General features: G+C 44.4%; 1 protein-coding gene across 1 annotated transcript in view; it reads left to right on the forward strand.

The window, feature by feature from the left end:
* LOC139407321 (synaptosomal-associated protein 25-A-like) overlaps positions 1–19,670 on the forward strand; it is a 39,177-nt gene that overhangs the window by 7,119 nt on the left and 12,388 nt on the right. Inside the window, exons 2-5 of the mRNA XM_071151007.1 lie at positions 9,093–9,236; positions 11,413–11,454; positions 13,861–13,909; positions 17,643–17,760. Of these exons, the coding sequence (XP_071007108.1) occupies positions 9,165–9,236; positions 11,413–11,454; positions 13,861–13,909; positions 17,643–17,760 (281 nt within the window). The 5' untranslated portion in view covers positions 9,093–9,164. The remainder of the gene's footprint in view (positions 1–9,092; positions 9,237–11,412; positions 11,455–13,860; positions 13,910–17,642; positions 17,761–19,670) is intronic.

Here is a 19,670-nt window from a genome sequence, read left to right on the forward strand (position 1 = left end):
GGTTCAGATCATATTCCAGCTCTAGTGTCTGGTACAGTAGGTTCAGATCATATCCCAGCTCTAGTGTCTGGTACAGTAGGTTCAGATCATATCCCAGCTCTAGTGTCTGGTACAGTAGGTTCAGATCATATCCCAGCTCTAGTGTCTGGTACAGTAGGTTCAGATCATATCCCAGCTCTAGTGTCTGGTACAGTAGGTTCAGATCATATCCCAGCTCTAGTGTCTGGTACAGTAGGTTCAGATCATATTCCAGCTCTAGTGTCTGGTACAGTAGGTTCAGATCATATCCCAGCTCTAGTGTCTGGTACAGTAGGTTCAGATCATATCCCAGCTCTAGTGTCTGGTACAGTAGGTTCAGATCATATCCCAGCTCTAGTGTCTGGTACAGTAGGTTCAGATCATATCCCAGCTCTAGTGTTTGGTACAGTAGGTTCAGATCATATCCCAGCTCTAGTGTCTGGTACAGTAGGTTCAGATCATATCCCAGCTCTAGTGTCTGGTACAGTAGGTTCAGATCATATCCCAGCTCTAGTGTCTGGTACAGTAGGTTCAGATCATATCCCAGCTCTAGTGTCTGGTACAGTAGGTTCAGATCATATCCCAGCTCTAGTGTTTGGTACAGTAGGTTAAGGTTTTCTCTATAGATCTATCGTCTCGTAACAGGTTGTCTCCTCCTGCCTCTCCCATAACCTCTCATTCCCATTCTCTCCCTTCTCTCCCCTCTCACTATTTTCCCCAACTCACCCCACCCCTCTCCTAATCCATCTCACCTATCTCACCTCTCTACCCCCTCCCACCCCTTTCCCCATCCCTCCCATCTCTCTTACCACCCCTCCCACTTTTCCCCCCTCCCACCTCTCTCCCCTCTCTCCCCCCTCCCACCTCTCTCCCCTCTCTCCCCCATCCCACCTCTCTCCTCTCTCTCCCCCATCCCACCTCTCTCCCCCATCCCACCTCTCTCGTCTCTCTCCCACCTCTCTCCCCTCTCTCCCCCATCCCACCTCTCTCCCCTCTCTCCCCCATCCCACCTCTCTCCCCTCTCTCCCCCCTCCCACCTCTCTCCCATCTCTCCCCCATCCCACCTCTCTCCTCTCTCCCCCTGTCCCACCTCTCTCCTCTCTCTCCCCCCTCCCACCTCTCTCCCCTCTCTCCCCCATCCCACCTCTCTCCCCTCTCTCCCCCCTCCCACCTCTCTCCCCTCTCTCCCCATCCCACCTCTCTCCCCTCTCTCCCCCCTCCCACCTCTCTCCTCTCTCCCCCTGTCCCACCTCTCTCCTCTCTCTCCCTGTCCCACCTCTCTCCTCTCTCTCCCCCCTCCCACCTCTCTCCCCCATCCCACCTCTCTCCCCTCTCTCCCCCATCCCACCTCTCTCCACTCTCCCCCTGTCCCACCTCTCTCCTCTCTCCCCCTGTCCCACCTCTCTCCTCTCTCTCCCCCCTCCCACCTCTCTCCCCCATCCCACCTCTCTCCCCTCTCTCCCCCATCCCACCTCTCTCCTCTCTCCCCCGTCCCACCTCTCTCCTCTCTCCCCCTGTCCCACCTCTCTCCTCTCTCTCCCCCCTCCCACCTCTCTCCCCCATCCCACCTCTCTCCCCTCTCTCCCCCATCCCACCTCTCTCCTCTCTCCCCCGTCCCACCTCTCTCCTCTCTCCCCCTGTCCCACCTCTCTCCTCTCTCTCCCCCCTCCCACCTCTCTCCCCTCTCTCCCCCATCCCACCTCTCTCCCCTCTCTCCCCCATCCCATCTCTCCCACCTCTCTCCCCCATCCCACCTCTCTCCCCTCTCTCCCCCATCCCACCTCTCTCCTCTCTCCCCCTGTCCCACCTCTCTCCTCTCTCCCCCTGTCCCACCTCTCTCCTCTATCTCCCCCCTCCCACCTCTCTCCCCTCTCTCCCCCATCCCACCTCTCTCCCCCCTCCCACCTCTCTCCCCTCTCTCCCCCATCCCACCTCTCTCCCCTCTCTCCCCCTCCCACCTCTCTCCTCTCTTCGCCCGTCCATTGCCGACCTCTGCGGCGGCCGCTCTTTGTTGTGTTCGTCATATTTGTCATATTTCCCAGGCCCTCCGGGGGCAGTCTGCTGTTAGTTAATGTTCCCAAGAGGAAGGGAATGAGCTAGTTTTGACCAGCCCAGCTGGTGCCTCCCTGGCCCTAACCGTAACACTACACAAGGAGACCGCAGAGGTGACTGCCACCGTCAGAGGGGAGATAGGGCTTCTGCTCTGCAGTACATGGGGAGATAGGGCTTCTGCTCTGCAGTACATGGGGAGATAGAGCTCCTGCTCTGCAGTACATGGGGAGATAGAGCTCCTGCTCTGCAGTACATGGGGAGATAGGGCTTCTGTTCTGCAGTACATGGGGAGATAGGGCTTCTGCTCTGCAGTACATGGGGAGATAGAGCTCTTGCTCTGCAGTACATGGGGAGATAGGGCTTCTGCTCTGCAGTACATGGGGAGATAGTATTTGTTTTCTTTCAAGTACTTATTTGAGCATTTGATTTAGTTGCTGCTTTCTGAAGAGCCAGCAGATGGGCGAGGTTTGCACCTTTGGGACTATTCCATAGGCTCCATTGCTTCTGGCACCGCAAGCTTTAATCAAACATATTGACAGAAAACATGTGTTATCACACTACCTCAATAGTACCTCCACAATATGAGTTTTGGTTCCGACTATTTCAGGAAGATTTGGCTGATTGATGGATGAGAAGCAGGTACACATTTTTGTGTGTGTTTTTGTATTGGGGATTGGAGGAGGACAATCAACTGTAGAGAGGTGATGTTGAGAGGACAATCAGCTTTTTGAAACGGCCTGAGTGGTGTGAGAAGGTCATGAATGCAAACAGCAGGGTCAGCTACCCTATATCCCAGTGTAAACAGCAGGGTCAGCTACCCTATATCCCAGTGTAAACAGCAGGGTCAGTTACCCTATATCTCAGGTGTAAACAGCAGGGTCAGTTACCCTATATCTCAGGGTTAACAGCAGGGTCAGTTACCTTATATCTCAGTGTTAACAGCAGGGTCAGCTACCCTATATCCCAGTGTAAACAGCAGGGTCAGTTACCCTATATCCCAGCGTAAACAGCAGGGTCAGTTACCCTATATCCTGGTGTAAACAGCAGGGTCAGTTACCTTATATCCCAGTGTAAACAGCAGGGTCAGTTACCTTCTATCCCAGTGTAAACAGCAGGGTCAGCTACCCTATTTCCCAGTGTAAACAGCAGGGTCAGCTACCTTATATCCCAGTGTAAACAGCAGGGTCAGTTACCCTATATCCCAGTGTAAACAGCAGGGTCAGTTACCTTATATCCCAGTGTAAACAGCAGGGTCAGTTACCCTATATCTCAGTGTAAACAGCAGGGTCAGTTACCTTATATATCAGTGTTAACAGCAGGGTCAGTTACCCTATATCCCAGTGTAAACAGCAGGGTCAGTTACCTTATATCCCAGTGTAAACAGCAGGGTCAGTTACCTTATATCTCAGTGTTAACAGCAGGGTCAGCTACCCTATATCCCAGTGTAAACAGCAGGGTCAGTTACCTTATATCCCAGTGTAAACAGCAGGGTCAGTTACCCTATATCTCAGTGTTAACAGCAGGGTCAGTTACCTTATATCTCAGTGTTAACAGCAGGGTCAGTTACCTTATATATCAGTGTTAACAGCAGGGTCAGTTACCTTATATCCCAGTGTAAACAGCAGGGTCAGTTACCCTATATCCCAGTGTAAGCAGCAGGGTCAGCTACCCTATATCCCAGTGTAAACAGCAGGGTCAGTTACCCTATATCCCAGTGTAAACAGCAGGGTCAGCTACCCTATATCCCAGTGTAAACAGCAGGGTCAGCTACCCTATATCCCAGTGTAAACAGCAGGGTCAGCTACCTTAAATCCCAGTGTAAACAGCAGGGTCAGCTACCCTATATCCCAGTGTAAACAGCAGGGTCAGTTACCTTATATCCCAGTGTAAACAGCAGGGTCAGTTACCTTATATCCCAGTGTAAACAGCAGGGTCAGTTACCTTATATCCCAGTGTTAACGGGCTTCAGAAGAGAGATGACCCTATTTCAAAAACATCCTCACAATACGCTTCTTTAGCTTACGATGATTTAAAGAGGACTCATTCTTATTCCATGGGCTAGTATCTCACAGATTAAACATACACCACAGAGCACATATTGATGTGTAAATGGTGTTGTTGTGGTGGATACTGTGTGTGGTATTAGCTGGAGCAAAGACTGAGATTAACCAGAGGAAGAAGAGAAAATGGCAGCCGTTGCAAACAAAGGGTCACTGTGAGCATGCCAACATGCATGCACGCAAACAAACACACACACAGAGACAAAGAGCTATTCTCTGTTTAAGTGTTGGAGCAGAACAATGATTCTGTCTATTGTCAGAACAGACCATGTGTCGGTTTGTCTGTAAGGTTAGGAAATGCCAGTCTAACTGAACATTTGTTTGGTCTGGGTGCTTGAGTCAACCACATAGCTGCTGCCCACTGAATGAATGACGAAGACAGTTAGCTTTAGCTGAAGTTTCGATCAGGGCACGGAACGCATCCCTGAGGAATTTAAAGCACCTCCTTGGAATTCTCATTCCCTCGTTCATTTTGATTTCAGACAGCACGGTAATGTGTTTGTGGTTCTGTACCAGGCAGGGTCTTTATTTGATGAATACGTGTACAGTAATTTTAAGTTTTCCAGGCGAGATCATTTGCAGGCACACGAGGGAGAGCCAGCCGACAGGGGTGGGGGTGGGGGTTGGGGTCGGGAGAGCATTCTGTAAGTACTCTGTGATTGGACAAGGCATGAAATATGGTCGCCTCATAAGATAAGGGAACGTGTGGGGAATTCGAATGAAGCCATCTCAATATTTTTCATTACTGGACCTGCAGTGATTATAGCTGCCTGACTGTAGCTCAGCCATAGCATCTATGAAGGGTGCCTGTTATATAATACAGTATCTTTGACAGTTACGTTTTAAAATGTGGAAATTGTAAAAGTAACAGATGCATTAACTGCTTTTTAATATCTTATTCATTCTTTTTTAACATCTCATTAATAAGTCTTTAGTCAACTAGAAGCGAACACAGTGTTTGTTACCTTGGGAAATGTAAGAGCTGTCATATAAAACATTTAACAACATATTGTCTGCTGCCATAATGAAATGATGCTATACTCAGCAAAGCTCAGTTAAACACTCCCTATAGTGTGTGTGTGTGTGTGTGTGTGTGTGTGTGTGTGTGTGTGTGTGTGTGTGTGTGTGTGTGTGTGTGTGTGTGTGTGTGTGTGTGTGTGTGTGTGTGTGTGTGTGTGTGTGTGTGTGTGTGTGAGAGAGAGAGAGAGATACAGAGAGAGATACAGAGAGAGATACAGAGAGAGAGAGAGAGAGAGAGAGAGAGTTTGTCTTAGCTTGTATCAGGACAGATAGTCAGTTAGGCCTAGCAGTGGCTTGCATGGAGCAGTGGGGGAGAATCTGATGTGTGTTAGAATCATCAATAAGAGGGTGACACTGGAAAACATCTCCACAGACATGTTTTAATGATATTATGCTTCCTCTGCAGATATTTGGTGCTTCCTACGAATCCCAAATGAAACATTCACCAGCATTTTGGATTTTGAAAGGAAGAGGGAGGGAGGTGGAGGATACGGTTTGGAGAGAAATAGGGAGTTAGAGGATGAGGTTTAGAGAGAAAGAGGGAGGTATAGTATGAGGTTTGGAGAGAAAGAGAGAGGTAGAGTACAAGGTATGGCGAGAAAGAGGGAGGTAGAGGATGAGGTTTGGAGGGAAAGAGGGAGGTATAGGATGAGGTTTGGAGAGAAAAAGGGAGGTAGAGGATGAGATTTGGATAGAAAGAGGGAGGTAGAGGATGAGGTTTGGATAGAAAGAGGGAGGTAGAGGATGAGATTTGGAGGGAAAGAGGGAGGTATAGGATGAGGTTTGGAGAGAAAGAGGGAGGTAGATGGATAGATTAGATAGTGGATGGGCTTGAGGAGGGGAGGGAGGGGAAGGAGGTCGAGGAAGGTAAAGAATAAGGCAGCGTGTCTGTCTCAGAGGCAGATGTCTGGCAGCTGTCAGAGGGAAACAGAAGAGAGTAAATCATAGTAAATTAGCTGAGCCAATCAGTAAATGTGTCTGACCTTGTTAACATGACAGAAACCCATTCTCTCTCTGCTGGATCTGAGAGTAACATAAAGCTTCCTGTTTATCTGTCAGTGGAGATGGACGTGGACCGTTCAACCTCACACATTGATTGTGTTGATTCTGTGGTCCAGATTTGTAGGTTGATTGTGTAGCAGCATGTTTACCTTGGGCTCTATTCAATCCGTATCGTGTTGCAGCATGATAAAAATGTAATATTCCCGTGTTGGCGGAAACTGGATTCACGGTAAACTCTGCAGATGTCGGCTCAATAGGAAATGACCTTTACATTTCTAACATGCTATCTGTAACGCTTTACAGATTGAATAGAGTTCCTTGTGTTATCTGAATATTACCTGCTGATTCCCACTTATATTCCCATCTATTTGCACTGCAAATAAGTAATTCAGTTGAATAGATTTTCACATGATACCTTAGATATTGTTCTCTTGTGTTATACATATATTTGAAGTCAGAGGATTGGATTTATATAGTGCTTTTTTATATAGGGTTTTTCCAAGTGCTTTCAAGCTCTCTACATAGTAACGAGGAGTGTATGTACTGTAGCATATACAGTATGTAGGCCAGGTTATGTCCTAGCTGTGTTTAAAGTCTCAACTAGTTATGACACGTCTCCAAGGGTTATCCATGTTTCTGTGACAACAACCCTAGTGGATGCTCCCTCAGCATGAATCACGTCTTCACAATGACCAAGAGAGGTGATAAACCCCGGGCTTGTAGTTCACACTCATAATGACAACGGTCTCATCAGATCTCAATCTAAATAGATCAGAATCTAAATGGAATCTTTAGATCAGAAGCTAAATGGTTCACAGACACATATCTCTAGTCCATTGTGAAAACGTTCAATTAATAGCCGGATTAAATAATATGACTCAATAGGTTGATTGAATAATTAATTAATTGGTTTATTAAAAATCTATTAATTGATGGCATGTTTCCAGTTGCCCTCTGCACCCCTCAGTTTAGGACTGGTTGATGTGCTAGTTTCAGCGGTAAACTGCAGAGGGGATAACAGGCAGCCTTGAGGGGCTCCAGAGAGAGAATCCAGCCTGTTTGTGTTTGAGATGAAAGCCTTTCTTTCTCTGGTAACAAATGTTGATGCCCTGTTTTTCAATCTAATTTGATTTAAAAGGCACTGCTTCTGCTGCTGCCCAGTCGGTAAGAGATTTCTGTAATCCAAGGTGGCCGCTGGTCATGTTTAGCCATGCAGGAGAAGGAAACGTCTAAAGAAAAGCTATGGAGGGAGGAAAGCGAACATACTGTGTGCTTTGTGTACAAAGATCCCATGGGACAAAAATTGGTTGAATCAACATTGTTTCCACGTCATTTCAACAAAACAATTTCAATGTGACGATGTTGACGTTGAATCAAGGTGGAAAACTGATTGGATTTGAAAAAGTCATCAGGGAATTTCATCTTCTTTTCACCCGACTTTGAACCTAAATCCACTGACAAGACAGTGACATTTTTTTGTTCATTTCACATTGAATTCACGTTAATTGACAACTCAACCAAATGTAAATTAAAACTAGACATTGAACTGACGTCTGTACCCAGTGGGATAGCTCTCCAGTGGTTGTAAAAAAGGTTATGAGTGATACTGTATTTTGTTAACATGATAATATGGTCACTTCTGCATGAGAATATGTATATCTGTATGTAGGAGTCATATATTACAGTATATGACCTAGTCAGTTACTAAGAGGAAGATGGCTTTATGATACTGTACTAAAGATTACTGATTACTGTAATACATCTTTAAGATTACTGTAGGAAAGATGTGGCGCTTGTTACAACCGCAGATGTCGTGAGATTCCCAAGACACATGTAGGCTCCAACTGCAAGGGGACAGAACGATCTGGAAGGCAGAATATGGAATAGAATCTGGATTGCCTTGTCACGAACGATGATACACTCTCTGACACATAATATTGTACACTACTACACATAACTTTAACATTGGTGATTTCGATGTTGTTAGGTTGTTAGGTTACCCTTGTAAAGATGATTTATTATAGTAATCAGCGGAGCCTTACTGTGAAGGGTACATATATTCTGTGACGTGCATCCCGATACGATTGCCCCTCTATTATATTTAGCAAGGTAAACAATGACTTTCGTCAATCCCTCAGTGAATGTGAGTGGGTGCTACTGAGGAGAGATCCAACCCCTGTCTGGCAGTGGAGGCTGCTGAGGGGAGGACGGCTCATAATAATGGCCGGAATGGAGTCAATGGAATGGTATCAAACACATCAAAAACATGGTTTCCGTGTGGTTGATACCATTCCATTGAGCCGTCCTCCCCTCAGTAGCCTCCACTGCTGTCTACTGTATGATTGAATCTCTAATGATTCTGGCCTACAGGGAAACACAGCACAGGCTTACAGTGTCCAGGGTTCGAGCTAGCTAACCCACAATATCCCTTCGACTTGACTCTCTAAGACTGCCATCATTCTGCAAACATCAATGACTTGCACACTTCCTTATCATTCAGTGGAACAAATGCTGTTGCAGTCACTAATCCTCTACTATACTGGGTTCTAACTGTTCCAGGGATTGCAGATGGAAAGCGACTGCCGTTCATTCGCCTGAGATCCAAGAAAATAGAGGGGGGGTAGATTCACCTTTGATGTGTAGTTAATTACTGTGGCATTGGGCAAAACACATCTCAGAAAATTACATGATGTAGCACGCTTCCTAAAAAGACACAAATATCTACACTAGCACTGAAGCAATGTATTTGGCACGCATTCTAAGTGGTATTCTAGTATGTCAATTGGAACGTAACCTTAGCTCTGGGAACATACTTGTTTAGCTTAACATGCTAAAGGCTGTCGTTTAGCTTAGCAGACTAAATAAAATGTCTAGCTTAGCGTGCTAAAATACGTTATTTAGCTTAACATCTGTTGTTTTGTGTCTCCTTTCCTCCGCTAGTCTTCCCCGGCCTCCCAGTAGGATCTATTCTTTCCCGTTGGAGACCAACTCCACCCCATACAGCCAGTAGCCATGGCTGAAGACTTGGACATGCGCAATGAGCTGTCGGATATGCAGCAACGCGCCGACCAGCTTGGAGATGAGGTGAGCAACACAATCCCTACCCATGCTACTGTTTACCACATCTTCAACAGATTTATAGACACGTGAGAGACACTCAAGCCTTCAGGGAGTACACAGAAAATCATCCAGAAATAGGCATATGCAACCGCTACACGTAAAACAAATATGAAAAGATGAGCTTGGAATAAAAGGTGTATGCTTTAGCTGTAGAATTGATGATAAACTCATTCCTCACTCTCCACTTGACATAAAATCTACAGATCCAGTTAAATACATCTTCCACCTCAAATGACTGTACACGTTATAGTGTCACACATTACCATAAGATGGCCCACTAGATGACCTCATCCTGACAGCAGCCAGCTCCTATAGAGAAGGGTAATGTGATGTTGGCCTCATCGGCTGCTCGATGCCAGGGTCTGTGTGTCAGGTGGAGGGAAGGTTCAACTGCATCCAGTTTTATGTAACAGTGAAGTGTGTGTGTGTTAGTTTGTACGTGTGTGTGTGTGTGTGTTGCCAGCAGCCTCCGTACTAGCCTGCAGCAGCCTAGCCCACATTTCTCCTGCCTCTCCGATGACTCACACTTTCACAGCTGAGCAGAATATTAAACACACACACACACACACACACATGCAACACAACCAGGACATAAAATGGTGGTTCCAATCACAGTTTTCTCTCTCTCTGTGTCCAATCACGTCGCTAATGCTAAACAACATCTCACCTTGAGACGTTTCTTACACAACTGCCATCTTGAAGCCGTATCTCTGAGATTCAGAGTATAGTGGTGGTCATTTGGTTTCTGATGGGTGTGGGGGAGTGGGGGAGAAGCTGACTGTAGAAGAGAGGCTGACTGTAAACGTTACAGGGTTGAGGCTCAGCCTGTGAGCCCGGGCTGTGTCTCCTCCCTCCCCCATCCCCGGGGGCTCAGCAGTGCAGTGAGCTGCCTCACAGAGCGGATCCGAGCTGCAGCCATGCAAAAGGGATAAGATATCACAGCTCCCACAGAAACCCCACAACCCCAGTACAGCCAGAGCCTCACAGCCACATGCTTAATGATCTCTATTTAGAGAAAAAAATGGAGCATGCCGCTATCGCTCGCTAGCTTGCTAGCTGGCCAACAGTAGAAGAGGTTGAAAAGGGGGTTGGGAAATTGATCCCGAGCATTCAATGTAGAGTATATGCAGTTATTTTACAACATGGTTTACAACAGTTTGAATGATACTGATAAATATAAGCACTGTTTTAATCTTATTTAAATGCAAATGTATTTAAAATACAAGTTCAGTAATGCTTCCAAACCTTTTAAATGTATTGTTTGCACAGTATTGTCATGATTGTGCATAATTGTGATTTTGTGTTTTTTTGTGCCTCTAAATAAACATATGTAATATCTGAATCCCTGTAGCTACATCCGAGTTCTGTCATTTCCATGATGGTCATTGTAACAATTCACCCTACTGATACACAACATTATATTTTTATTTTAACCTTAAAGGTCCAATGCAATCATTTTTTATCTCAATATCAATCATTTATGGGTAACAGTTAAGTACCTCAAGTACTTAAGTATCTTAAGTATTTCACAAACAAACATGTGGTGCTTCTAGAGTAGACCATATGGTGATATCTGGAGTAGACCATATGGTGATATCTAGAGTAGACCATATGGTCATATCTGGAGTAGACCATATGGTGATATCTAGAGTAGACCATATGGTGATATCTAGAGTAGACCATATGGTGATATCTAGAGTAGACCATATGGTCATATCTGGAGTAGACCATATGGTGATATCTAGAGTAGACCATATGGTCATATCTGGAGTAGACCATATGGTGATATCTAGAGTAGACCATATGGTGATATCTAGAGTAGACCATATGGTGATATCTAGAGTAGACCATATGGTCATATCTGGAGTAGACCATATGGTGATATCTAGAGTAGACCATATGGTCATATCTGGAGTAGACCATATGGTGATATCTAGAGTAGACCATATGGTGATATCTAGAGTAGACCATATGGTGATATCTAGAGTAGACCATATGGTCATATCTGGAGTAGACCATATGGTGATATCTAGAGTAGATCATATGGTGATATCTAGACCTGAATCTCAACCTCCACTCATATTTGTCATGTCTTCTGATGCTTTCCAGTTCTCATGTTTCTTCTCCTTTCTGTCCACAGTCACTGGAGAGCACTCGTCGTATGCTACAGCTGGTGGAAGAGGTAAGAGAAAGACACCATTCATACTTACAGTGTTCACAACGCCAAGCCAGAATACAATGCCGAGCCGTGCACAGTATTGACATGGGTAAGACGTGCACTGTGTGTTCTTACATGTACAGAACCAGGATCTGCCTGGCACAGCAAATTCACTGGAGCACATTTAACTGTTAAATGTATCACTTTTACAGTGCTCGTATGAGTCCCACTAATACAGTGTTAAAATAACACTGTTGAGAGTTTTGAAATGTTATCTTGGTAAGAAGAGGGGAGATGAGAGAGAGAGAGAGAGAGAGAGAGAGAGAGAGAGAGAGAGAGAGAGAGATCAGAAGAGAGACTGAGAGAGAGAGATCAGAAGAGAGAGCGAGAGAGAGAGAGAGATCAGAAGAGAGAGCGAGAGAGAGAGAGAGATCAGAAGAGAGAGAGAGGGATAGGGAGGGAGAGAACAGAGAACAGAGAGATAACAGGTCTCTGATGACAGCCTTGTGCTGCATATCTCAAGGTCATATTGATCATCAGTTCATATATCTCACCGAATTTGCACAGCACAGCACCTCCCTGTCATCACTGGAGGGAGAGAGGGAGAGAGGGAGGAGGGAGAGATGGACAGAGGGGAGAGAGGGAGAGATAGAGGGAGGGAGAGAGAGAGCAAGAGAGAGAGGGGAGAGGGGAGAGAGAGAAGGATAACAGCACCTCGGACATGACAAACAGACAAGTGTAGATGAAGATAGAGGGAGGGACTGTCTGACAAAAGAGAAAATGGAGGATAATGGAGAGAGGGAGCAAGAGACGAAGAGAGGGACAGTTAGACTGCGATGATTAATCAGATGATTTGCGATAAAAGTGTATCACCGCACAGGTCCAGAACACAAATTCTTTGATTAAAGTGATTATCTCTCTCTCTGTCGTCATAATATTTAGGTGAGCAAATTCTCTTTTTCATACAAACAAAAATGGATCTGCATTTCCAAATACATAATGATAGAATCCAGGGGTATCCATCTCCATCCATACGGTTTGCATAAGGTGATAGTATCGAGCCAAGCTGAGCCAAGCTGAGGGGTTCAGTGCAGTGCACTATGGGGATCGTATTCAATTGTGCCAAGAAGACTCCCCTGGGAGTCATATTAACCAACTTGGGATTTCTCTGGGAAGTGGAATGCTAAATTACAGAATAATTTATACACTGCAGTTGTGGCTTATTGCTCCCCCTTGCCCCAAAATGTGATGCTCTCTTCCTTGTAAACTGCTGAGGAGGCAGGAATGAGAGGCATGGGGAGGCAGGGTGTCTTTTTATGCTGCCTATGCTCCACACCAGGTTCCATGTTTATTAGTCAGCCAGGAACTGTAAAAGTCTCCATGATATCAGGAGGGTTATGTTTTGTTAGCCACATTGCACACTGGTCAGAGGTCCATACTGTATCTGTATCTAAAGCTAATCGATTACTAATATGGATAGTGTTGGCTAACCTAACATAGCAGGTGTAAAAAAGATGCCTGAACAGAGTCCCACACCCGTTTTTCAGGGGAAACGGAAGTTAGCTTGAAAATACTGTATCCCTGAAAACCGACCCTGCGGAGAGTGGTTTGGGCTGGCTATTCATGTAGTTTTCTACCGACCCTGCGGAGAGTGGTTTGGGCTGGCTATTCATGTAGTTTCAGAACCCCAAGGTCTCCAAGTGCACTGTAATCCACTGCTGCTATTGGTGAAATGATCTGGCACAGATATAGAATAGCAGTGTACAGGCTGCTGTAAGAAAGGAGATGGTGCCTGCATCGTAAATAGGCGTAAAGTCTGATTTTGGCATTATTATCAGCTTTCAATCTGATGCCAAGCTTTTCATTTAGGATTTTTTTATCAATCGTCTTTGTATGTCAGATATTTACAATGTGTCATACCAAACAAAGGGTTAATGTTCCCTGGCTTATAACCTCTGAACCTGATCAATACTACCCCACTTCCTCTCACAGGAGGGTAACAGGTGACCCCACTTTCCCTCAATATCTACATTTTTAAACATAAACACCTACAACATTAAAACCCGAAGCGCTAACCATTGCAGTAAAGTCAAAGACACACAGGTTGGCCAATCCAGTTTAAAATCACACCAGAAACGCTTAGAATATGCTAATATTCTCAGGCTGTCACGATTCGGACAATGTTACTGTTTCTTGAGAGATTTTAAGTTGAGCAAATGGCAAGACCTTGGTCTAACTTTGCCTAAGGCTTGAGGTGGGTTTTATTCTGATGGTCTCCTCCTGTTTTCCAATCATGTTGCCTTGCACTCTAATCTGTATTCTATAAGGCGTCCGTACCCGCCCTTTGTGATCTGACCTCTCTTTCTCTTTATTTCCTTCCATTCGTCCCTTCCTTCTTCACCTCTCTTCGCTGTGGTGTTTGGGGATTAGAGTAAAGATGCTGGTATCAGGACCTTGGTTATGCTGGATGAGCAAGGAGGTAAGTGTCTTGGAGAAGGGAAACCCAATGGGACAACGTTCCCAGCCTTGTATCTGATGTTTAGCTATGAATAACATAACAGTGCATGTTTTGAAGTAGTTAGCTAGAACGACAGGTCCTATCGTATATTTCAACTTGAGTTATTTTCAAGTGCTTTGTACATTGAAATAGACAGATATATGGATGAAGTTACAAAAAAACTCATATGGTTATCTTTCAGACGTTAAATGTAAACAAAGAAATGTAGATATTCTTGATGTTTGAATTGTTTGCTGTGTACTTGCTCATATCCATTACATGCCAGTTCATAACTAAGGTTTTCTCCAACTACCCCTTTGAAACAGTGATTTCCTCTATTTTAATTTCTGCCCTAATGCATGCTTTATTATGAATTCCACTGCAGGTCAACAATTCCTTTGAAACCTGATGAAGAAACTAACAACTCTTTTTTTTTCCGTTTTCTAACTTTTGTTTTTGTTTGCTAACTGCTTTTTCTTGGTGTGCTAACATATTTTCTTTGGTTCGCTAACTTCATTACCTTGGTTTCACTAACTTATATTCTTTGGTTTTGCTAACATGTTTTCTTTGGATTCGTTAACAGTTTTTCATTCGCTTCGCTAACAGCTTTTCTCTGCTTTCTTACCCCAAAGACAACAAGTATACCTCAAAACATTCTCAGGCCAAACACCGCAGCAACCACCCTTATTTACTATATTTAAGTCTCCATTATACTTCTGTGCCAAAAGTTGAATTAGAGAAGCCCACTTATCCATAATTTGGGTGAATTGTTCCAGTCATGGGGTTTTATCCCTAAAAGGCCACCAACCGAACAGTAGGCCAACGTGTCAAAGGTGCAGTGATAAAACCGGTTCTGTCTCAGAGTTGGGGAAGTTAACCCATTTAACCACAAAATTCATTCTCATTCTTCCATGGATTTACACACTAACAATTGAACAGACTTTTGTATCATCCCTGGTTGAATGCAGTTTGTGAATGCACTGGATTATGGCATGTCATGAAAAGACGCAGCCACACAAGCTAACAGTACAAGTCAACATGTTTAACACACTGTACTCCTCTAAAGGACTACTGTGTTAGCCATATTCCTTAAAGTCTTGTTACTCTATAAAGCAGCCGAAGAATGCAGACTTGATTTACACCTGATAGTGACCAATAACAAATGTTATATAGAGAAACTAATAACATGGCCTAAACCCTGGTTCAGTTGAAACTTCTCACTGGGCGCAGACATCAAATCAACATCTATTCCACGTTGGTTAAACATCATTTCATCGGAATGACGTGGAAACAACGTGGATTCAACCAGTGTGTGCGTAGTGGTTTATTGGCATTACCACTGGTTTGTTGTGCTTGGATTGACCAGAGGACATAATTGTCCTGCCGGAAGGCATTAGCCTCAATCTAGCCTTCTGATTGGCCGGTTCGACTGCTGTGATCAGATCCTAATGGGGAAAGCCCACGACTGAGGACCTTGATTACAGACTCACTGTAATCTGCTCATTCCTTATCATCCCTCCGTATCTCTATCATCCCTCCATATCTTTATCATCCCTCCATATCTTTATCATCCCTCCATATCTTTATCATCCCTCCATATCACTATCATCCCTCTATATCTCTATCATCCCTCCATATCTTTATCATCCCTCCATATCTCTATCATCTCTCTATATCTCTGTCATCCCTCCATATCTTTATCATCCCTCCATATCTTTATCATCCCTCCATATCACTATCATCCCTCCATATCTTTATCATCCCTCCATATCACTATCATCCCTCCATATCTTTGTCATCCCTCCATATCTTTATCATCCCTCCATATCTGTATCATCCCTCCATATCTTTATCATCCCTCCATATCTTTATCATCCCTCCATATCTTTATCATCCCTCCATATCTTTATCATCCCTCTATATCTTTATCATCCCTCCATATCTTTATCATCCCTCTATCTCTGTCATCCCTCTATATCTCTGTCATCACTCTGTATCTATATCATCCCTCTATATCCATGTCATCCCTCTATATCTTTGTCATCCCTCTATCCACTTATCTCTCCCCTTCTGCAATCCTTCCGTCCAGGGTTACAGGGAAGCGTTTTTAAAACATGAATCTTGTTCTGGAGGCAGCTCTGCAGAGTGGTCACTAGCTGGAACATAAACATCACCCTAACCTTAACCCCACTGCTAACCATAATTCCTAACCCTAACTTTAAATTAAGTCCAAAAAGCACAACAAAATCATGCATTTTTATAATATAGAATATTTTGACTTTGCAGCTTGCACATCTAGCGGAAATCGTGTAGTTCTGCCTCAAGGACAAGACTCATGACAATAAACGTCAACCTGCTCCAGGGTTGCCTCCACAAAGCCCATTTGGACGGCTCGCTAGTTGCTGAGGTGTCTGTAAGCCTGGCTAGCTGCCCTCTGACCTCTGCTTATTGATGGTGTCGTATTGGAGAAGCCTGAGGCTGATGCAGTGCACAAGGTTTGAATGAATCACAAAATGAAATAACAAAGAAAGCTGGATGGAAAATATAGGGTTGGGTAATGTTCCACTAGCAAATAAATGTATTATTTCCATTTTACGTTCTTCTTCTCCTCTGTTTAAGTAAAGGTCACATGACTAAGTTGTTTCTACAGTACAAAAGCATGCCAGGGATTTTACAAAGGTGGACAGTGTCAATGGGCTTAGCCTTGACTGTATTCCTGACGTACTCTACTCTACCTTCCAACCTCATCTCACTATAACACATACTGCACGTAATTCCTACGCAGTCTCCTTAACCACGACCCCGGAGTTGTCCATCCACCCACCTACCTGGGCTGTGGTCAATTCCATTTTCAATTAATTTACTGCAGGGAATTAAATGCATTCATTTAAAGACAATTTGATTTAAATAAAACTGAAAGTAAATGAATGAGTAAAAAAATCCTCATAGACAATGTTGTCAATTTTCCATTCATTCTGAACTTTCTGCTGAATTGACAATGGAATTTACCACAACCCAACCCAACCCTGCCCCACACCACACCACATCAATAGGACCCACCAGCTACCTTCACCAGGTCCAGACCCCACTGCCCATGAACGGCATACAGAATTTCCTAGGGGAAGGATACTGTAGGGTAGAATCGCTAGGATTTCAGATTGGCCCTAAATTTCCACCATAGCGAACGTTGTGAAGGGTTATATCTTCAGATTTTCAATTTAAACCATTAATATTAATTTAACATAATTTCCAACACTAAAAGGCTTTTGTAAAATGAAATTAGTATATAAAAATGATTTATGGAAACTGAATGTCTCAGTCATGACTTTAATCAGTCCCCAGTACTCATATATTTCTGTCATAGTCAATAAAATTCATTCCACTGCTGTCATCCCTTTGTCCTGACCAGAACAACTGGATCGTGTTGAAGATGGCATGAACCATATTAACCAAGACATGAAGGAGGCCGAGAAAAGTTTTAAAGATTTAGGGAAATGCTGTGGCCTTTTCATATGTCCCTGTAACAAGTAGGTACTGACCCAACGAGCCCAAAGGTTCTTCACTATGTGGTGGCGTCCAGTTCTTTTACTTTCGTCACAGTGACTGTCTGAATCTGTTGTCTTCTCTTTGTCTTCTCTCCTCCTTTCTTTCTTTTGTTTCCTTTTCTTCTCACGTGCTTCGTTCTGTGGGGGATAAATTACTTGTGTTTAATCAGAGCAAATGGAGCGCATCGAGGAGGGAATGGACCAAATCAATAAGGACATGAAGGATGCAGAAAAGAATTTGAACGATCTAGGAGCATTCTGTGGTCTTTGCTCCTGTCCTTGTAACAAGTAGGTGCTGCCTGCCTGCCTGCCTGCCATTAAAACCAGGGTACAAGTGGCGTCATAGTGGTCAGTAGTGCGCTAGTCTTCACCAGCTCTAACCAGACTGACTCCTCCCCTCTAACCTCTCTGACCTCTTACCTCCATGCTCAATGACTCAGCCTGAACCAAGGAGGCCATGACGGCATAAGACAGGCACACACACACACTTCCACACAAGACATGTTGTCTCGCACACATGCTGTACACACACACACACACACACACACACACACACACACACACACACACACACACACACACACACACACACACACACACACACACACACACACACACACACACACACACACACACACATACACACACACACAGTGACTGACAGGAGCCTCAGGTCCTCATGGGTCTCGCTCTAGTGATCCTCCGGGCAGGCCTCCAGACATATCCCAGAATCCTTTGCGCCATCCGCAGGCTCGGCTCAGGAGCTCCCCACAGGCCCATCTGTCACAGCCTACGCTGAACCAGGGTGTCAGAACAGTGCATGGAGGTTGTTAACAACAATGCACTGTTAGCCTATACAGTGTGTAGAGAGTATCCGAGTTCCCCTCAGCAGCATAATAGCCAAGCTGACTGCTGCCCACAAAATGTCCAAACACTTACTGTCCCTAACTAGTAATGCTAGACAGGCCATTCTATGACCCATGAACACATCCAACCACCAAAGGTCTTGACTCCTATCCATCCGCAAACCAAACTCTCCTCCACTCAGACCAGGTCAAAACTCATTAGCAATGCCCTTCTCCAAGCACCATTCTCCAAGTGCCCTTCTCGTCCAAGCAAACTTCTCGTTTGCACGCTTACATAAGAGTCCATAGAACAACACCATTCTCCTCTTGCCAGACTATCAAAGCCACTATAGCCACTACTACTATCAAAGCCACTATAGCCACTACTACTATCATAGCCACTATAGTTACTATTACAATCATAGCCACTATAGTTACTGTTGCTATCATGGCCACTATAGTTGCTATTACTATCATAGCCTCTATAGTTACTGTTGCTATCATGGCCACTATAGTTACTATTACTGTCATAACCACTATAGTTACTATTACTGTCATAGCCACTGTAAGATTCCAAGACTGCTTAACATTTTCCTCATCTGCATGTAAATACACACCATCAGACAACCAAACAAGCTGACATCTGTAGAGTAGATCAGTAGCAGCATGGCATGCGTGAGCCATTCTCTCTCGCTCTCTCTCTCTCTCTCTCTCTCTCTCTCTCTCGCGCTCTCTCTCTCTCTCTCTCTCTCTCTCTCTCTCTCTCTCTCTCTCTCTCTCTCTCTCTCTCTCTCTCTCTCACTCTCACTCTCACCCTCACTCTCACTCTCACTCTCTCTCACTCTCTCTCTCTCACCCAACACAATACTGACTGGAATGACAGGAAGAGCATGACCCTTGAATGCCATGCATGCTGGTAATGCACTGAGAGTAATGGTACACATGATGAAATACTGATGCTGATGATGTTCATGATGAACTCCTGTTATTTGTCATATAATTGTAGTCCTTCGGATTCATTTACCACTATTATGGAAGCCACTAGAACAATTAGTATATTAGGTTGACTGAAACCCAGGGCTACATTCTAGTTCTCTAGATTTAAACTGGAGAAAAAATCTCAACCCACTGGATTTAACCTCTATTGTAGGTGTCTTTTTTCTTATTCCAATCAAATGGAATTGATCCAATCAAATTGATTTGGTCCAATCGAATGGATTGATCCAATCAAATGGAATGAAGCTTCTTCGCTAGTAGGACTATTGGGATTTAATATTTTATCAGCCTGTCGAACAAAAGCGTTCACCCTGATGAGGGTCTGTCTGCATGTCTGATTTACATAATATCCAAATA

This window comes from Oncorhynchus clarkii, chromosome 4, assembly GCF_045791955.1.
Source record: "Oncorhynchus clarkii lewisi isolate Uvic-CL-2024 chromosome 4, UVic_Ocla_1.0, whole genome shotgun sequence".
NCBI lineage: Eukaryota > Metazoa > Chordata > Actinopteri > Salmoniformes > Salmonidae > Oncorhynchus > Oncorhynchus clarkii.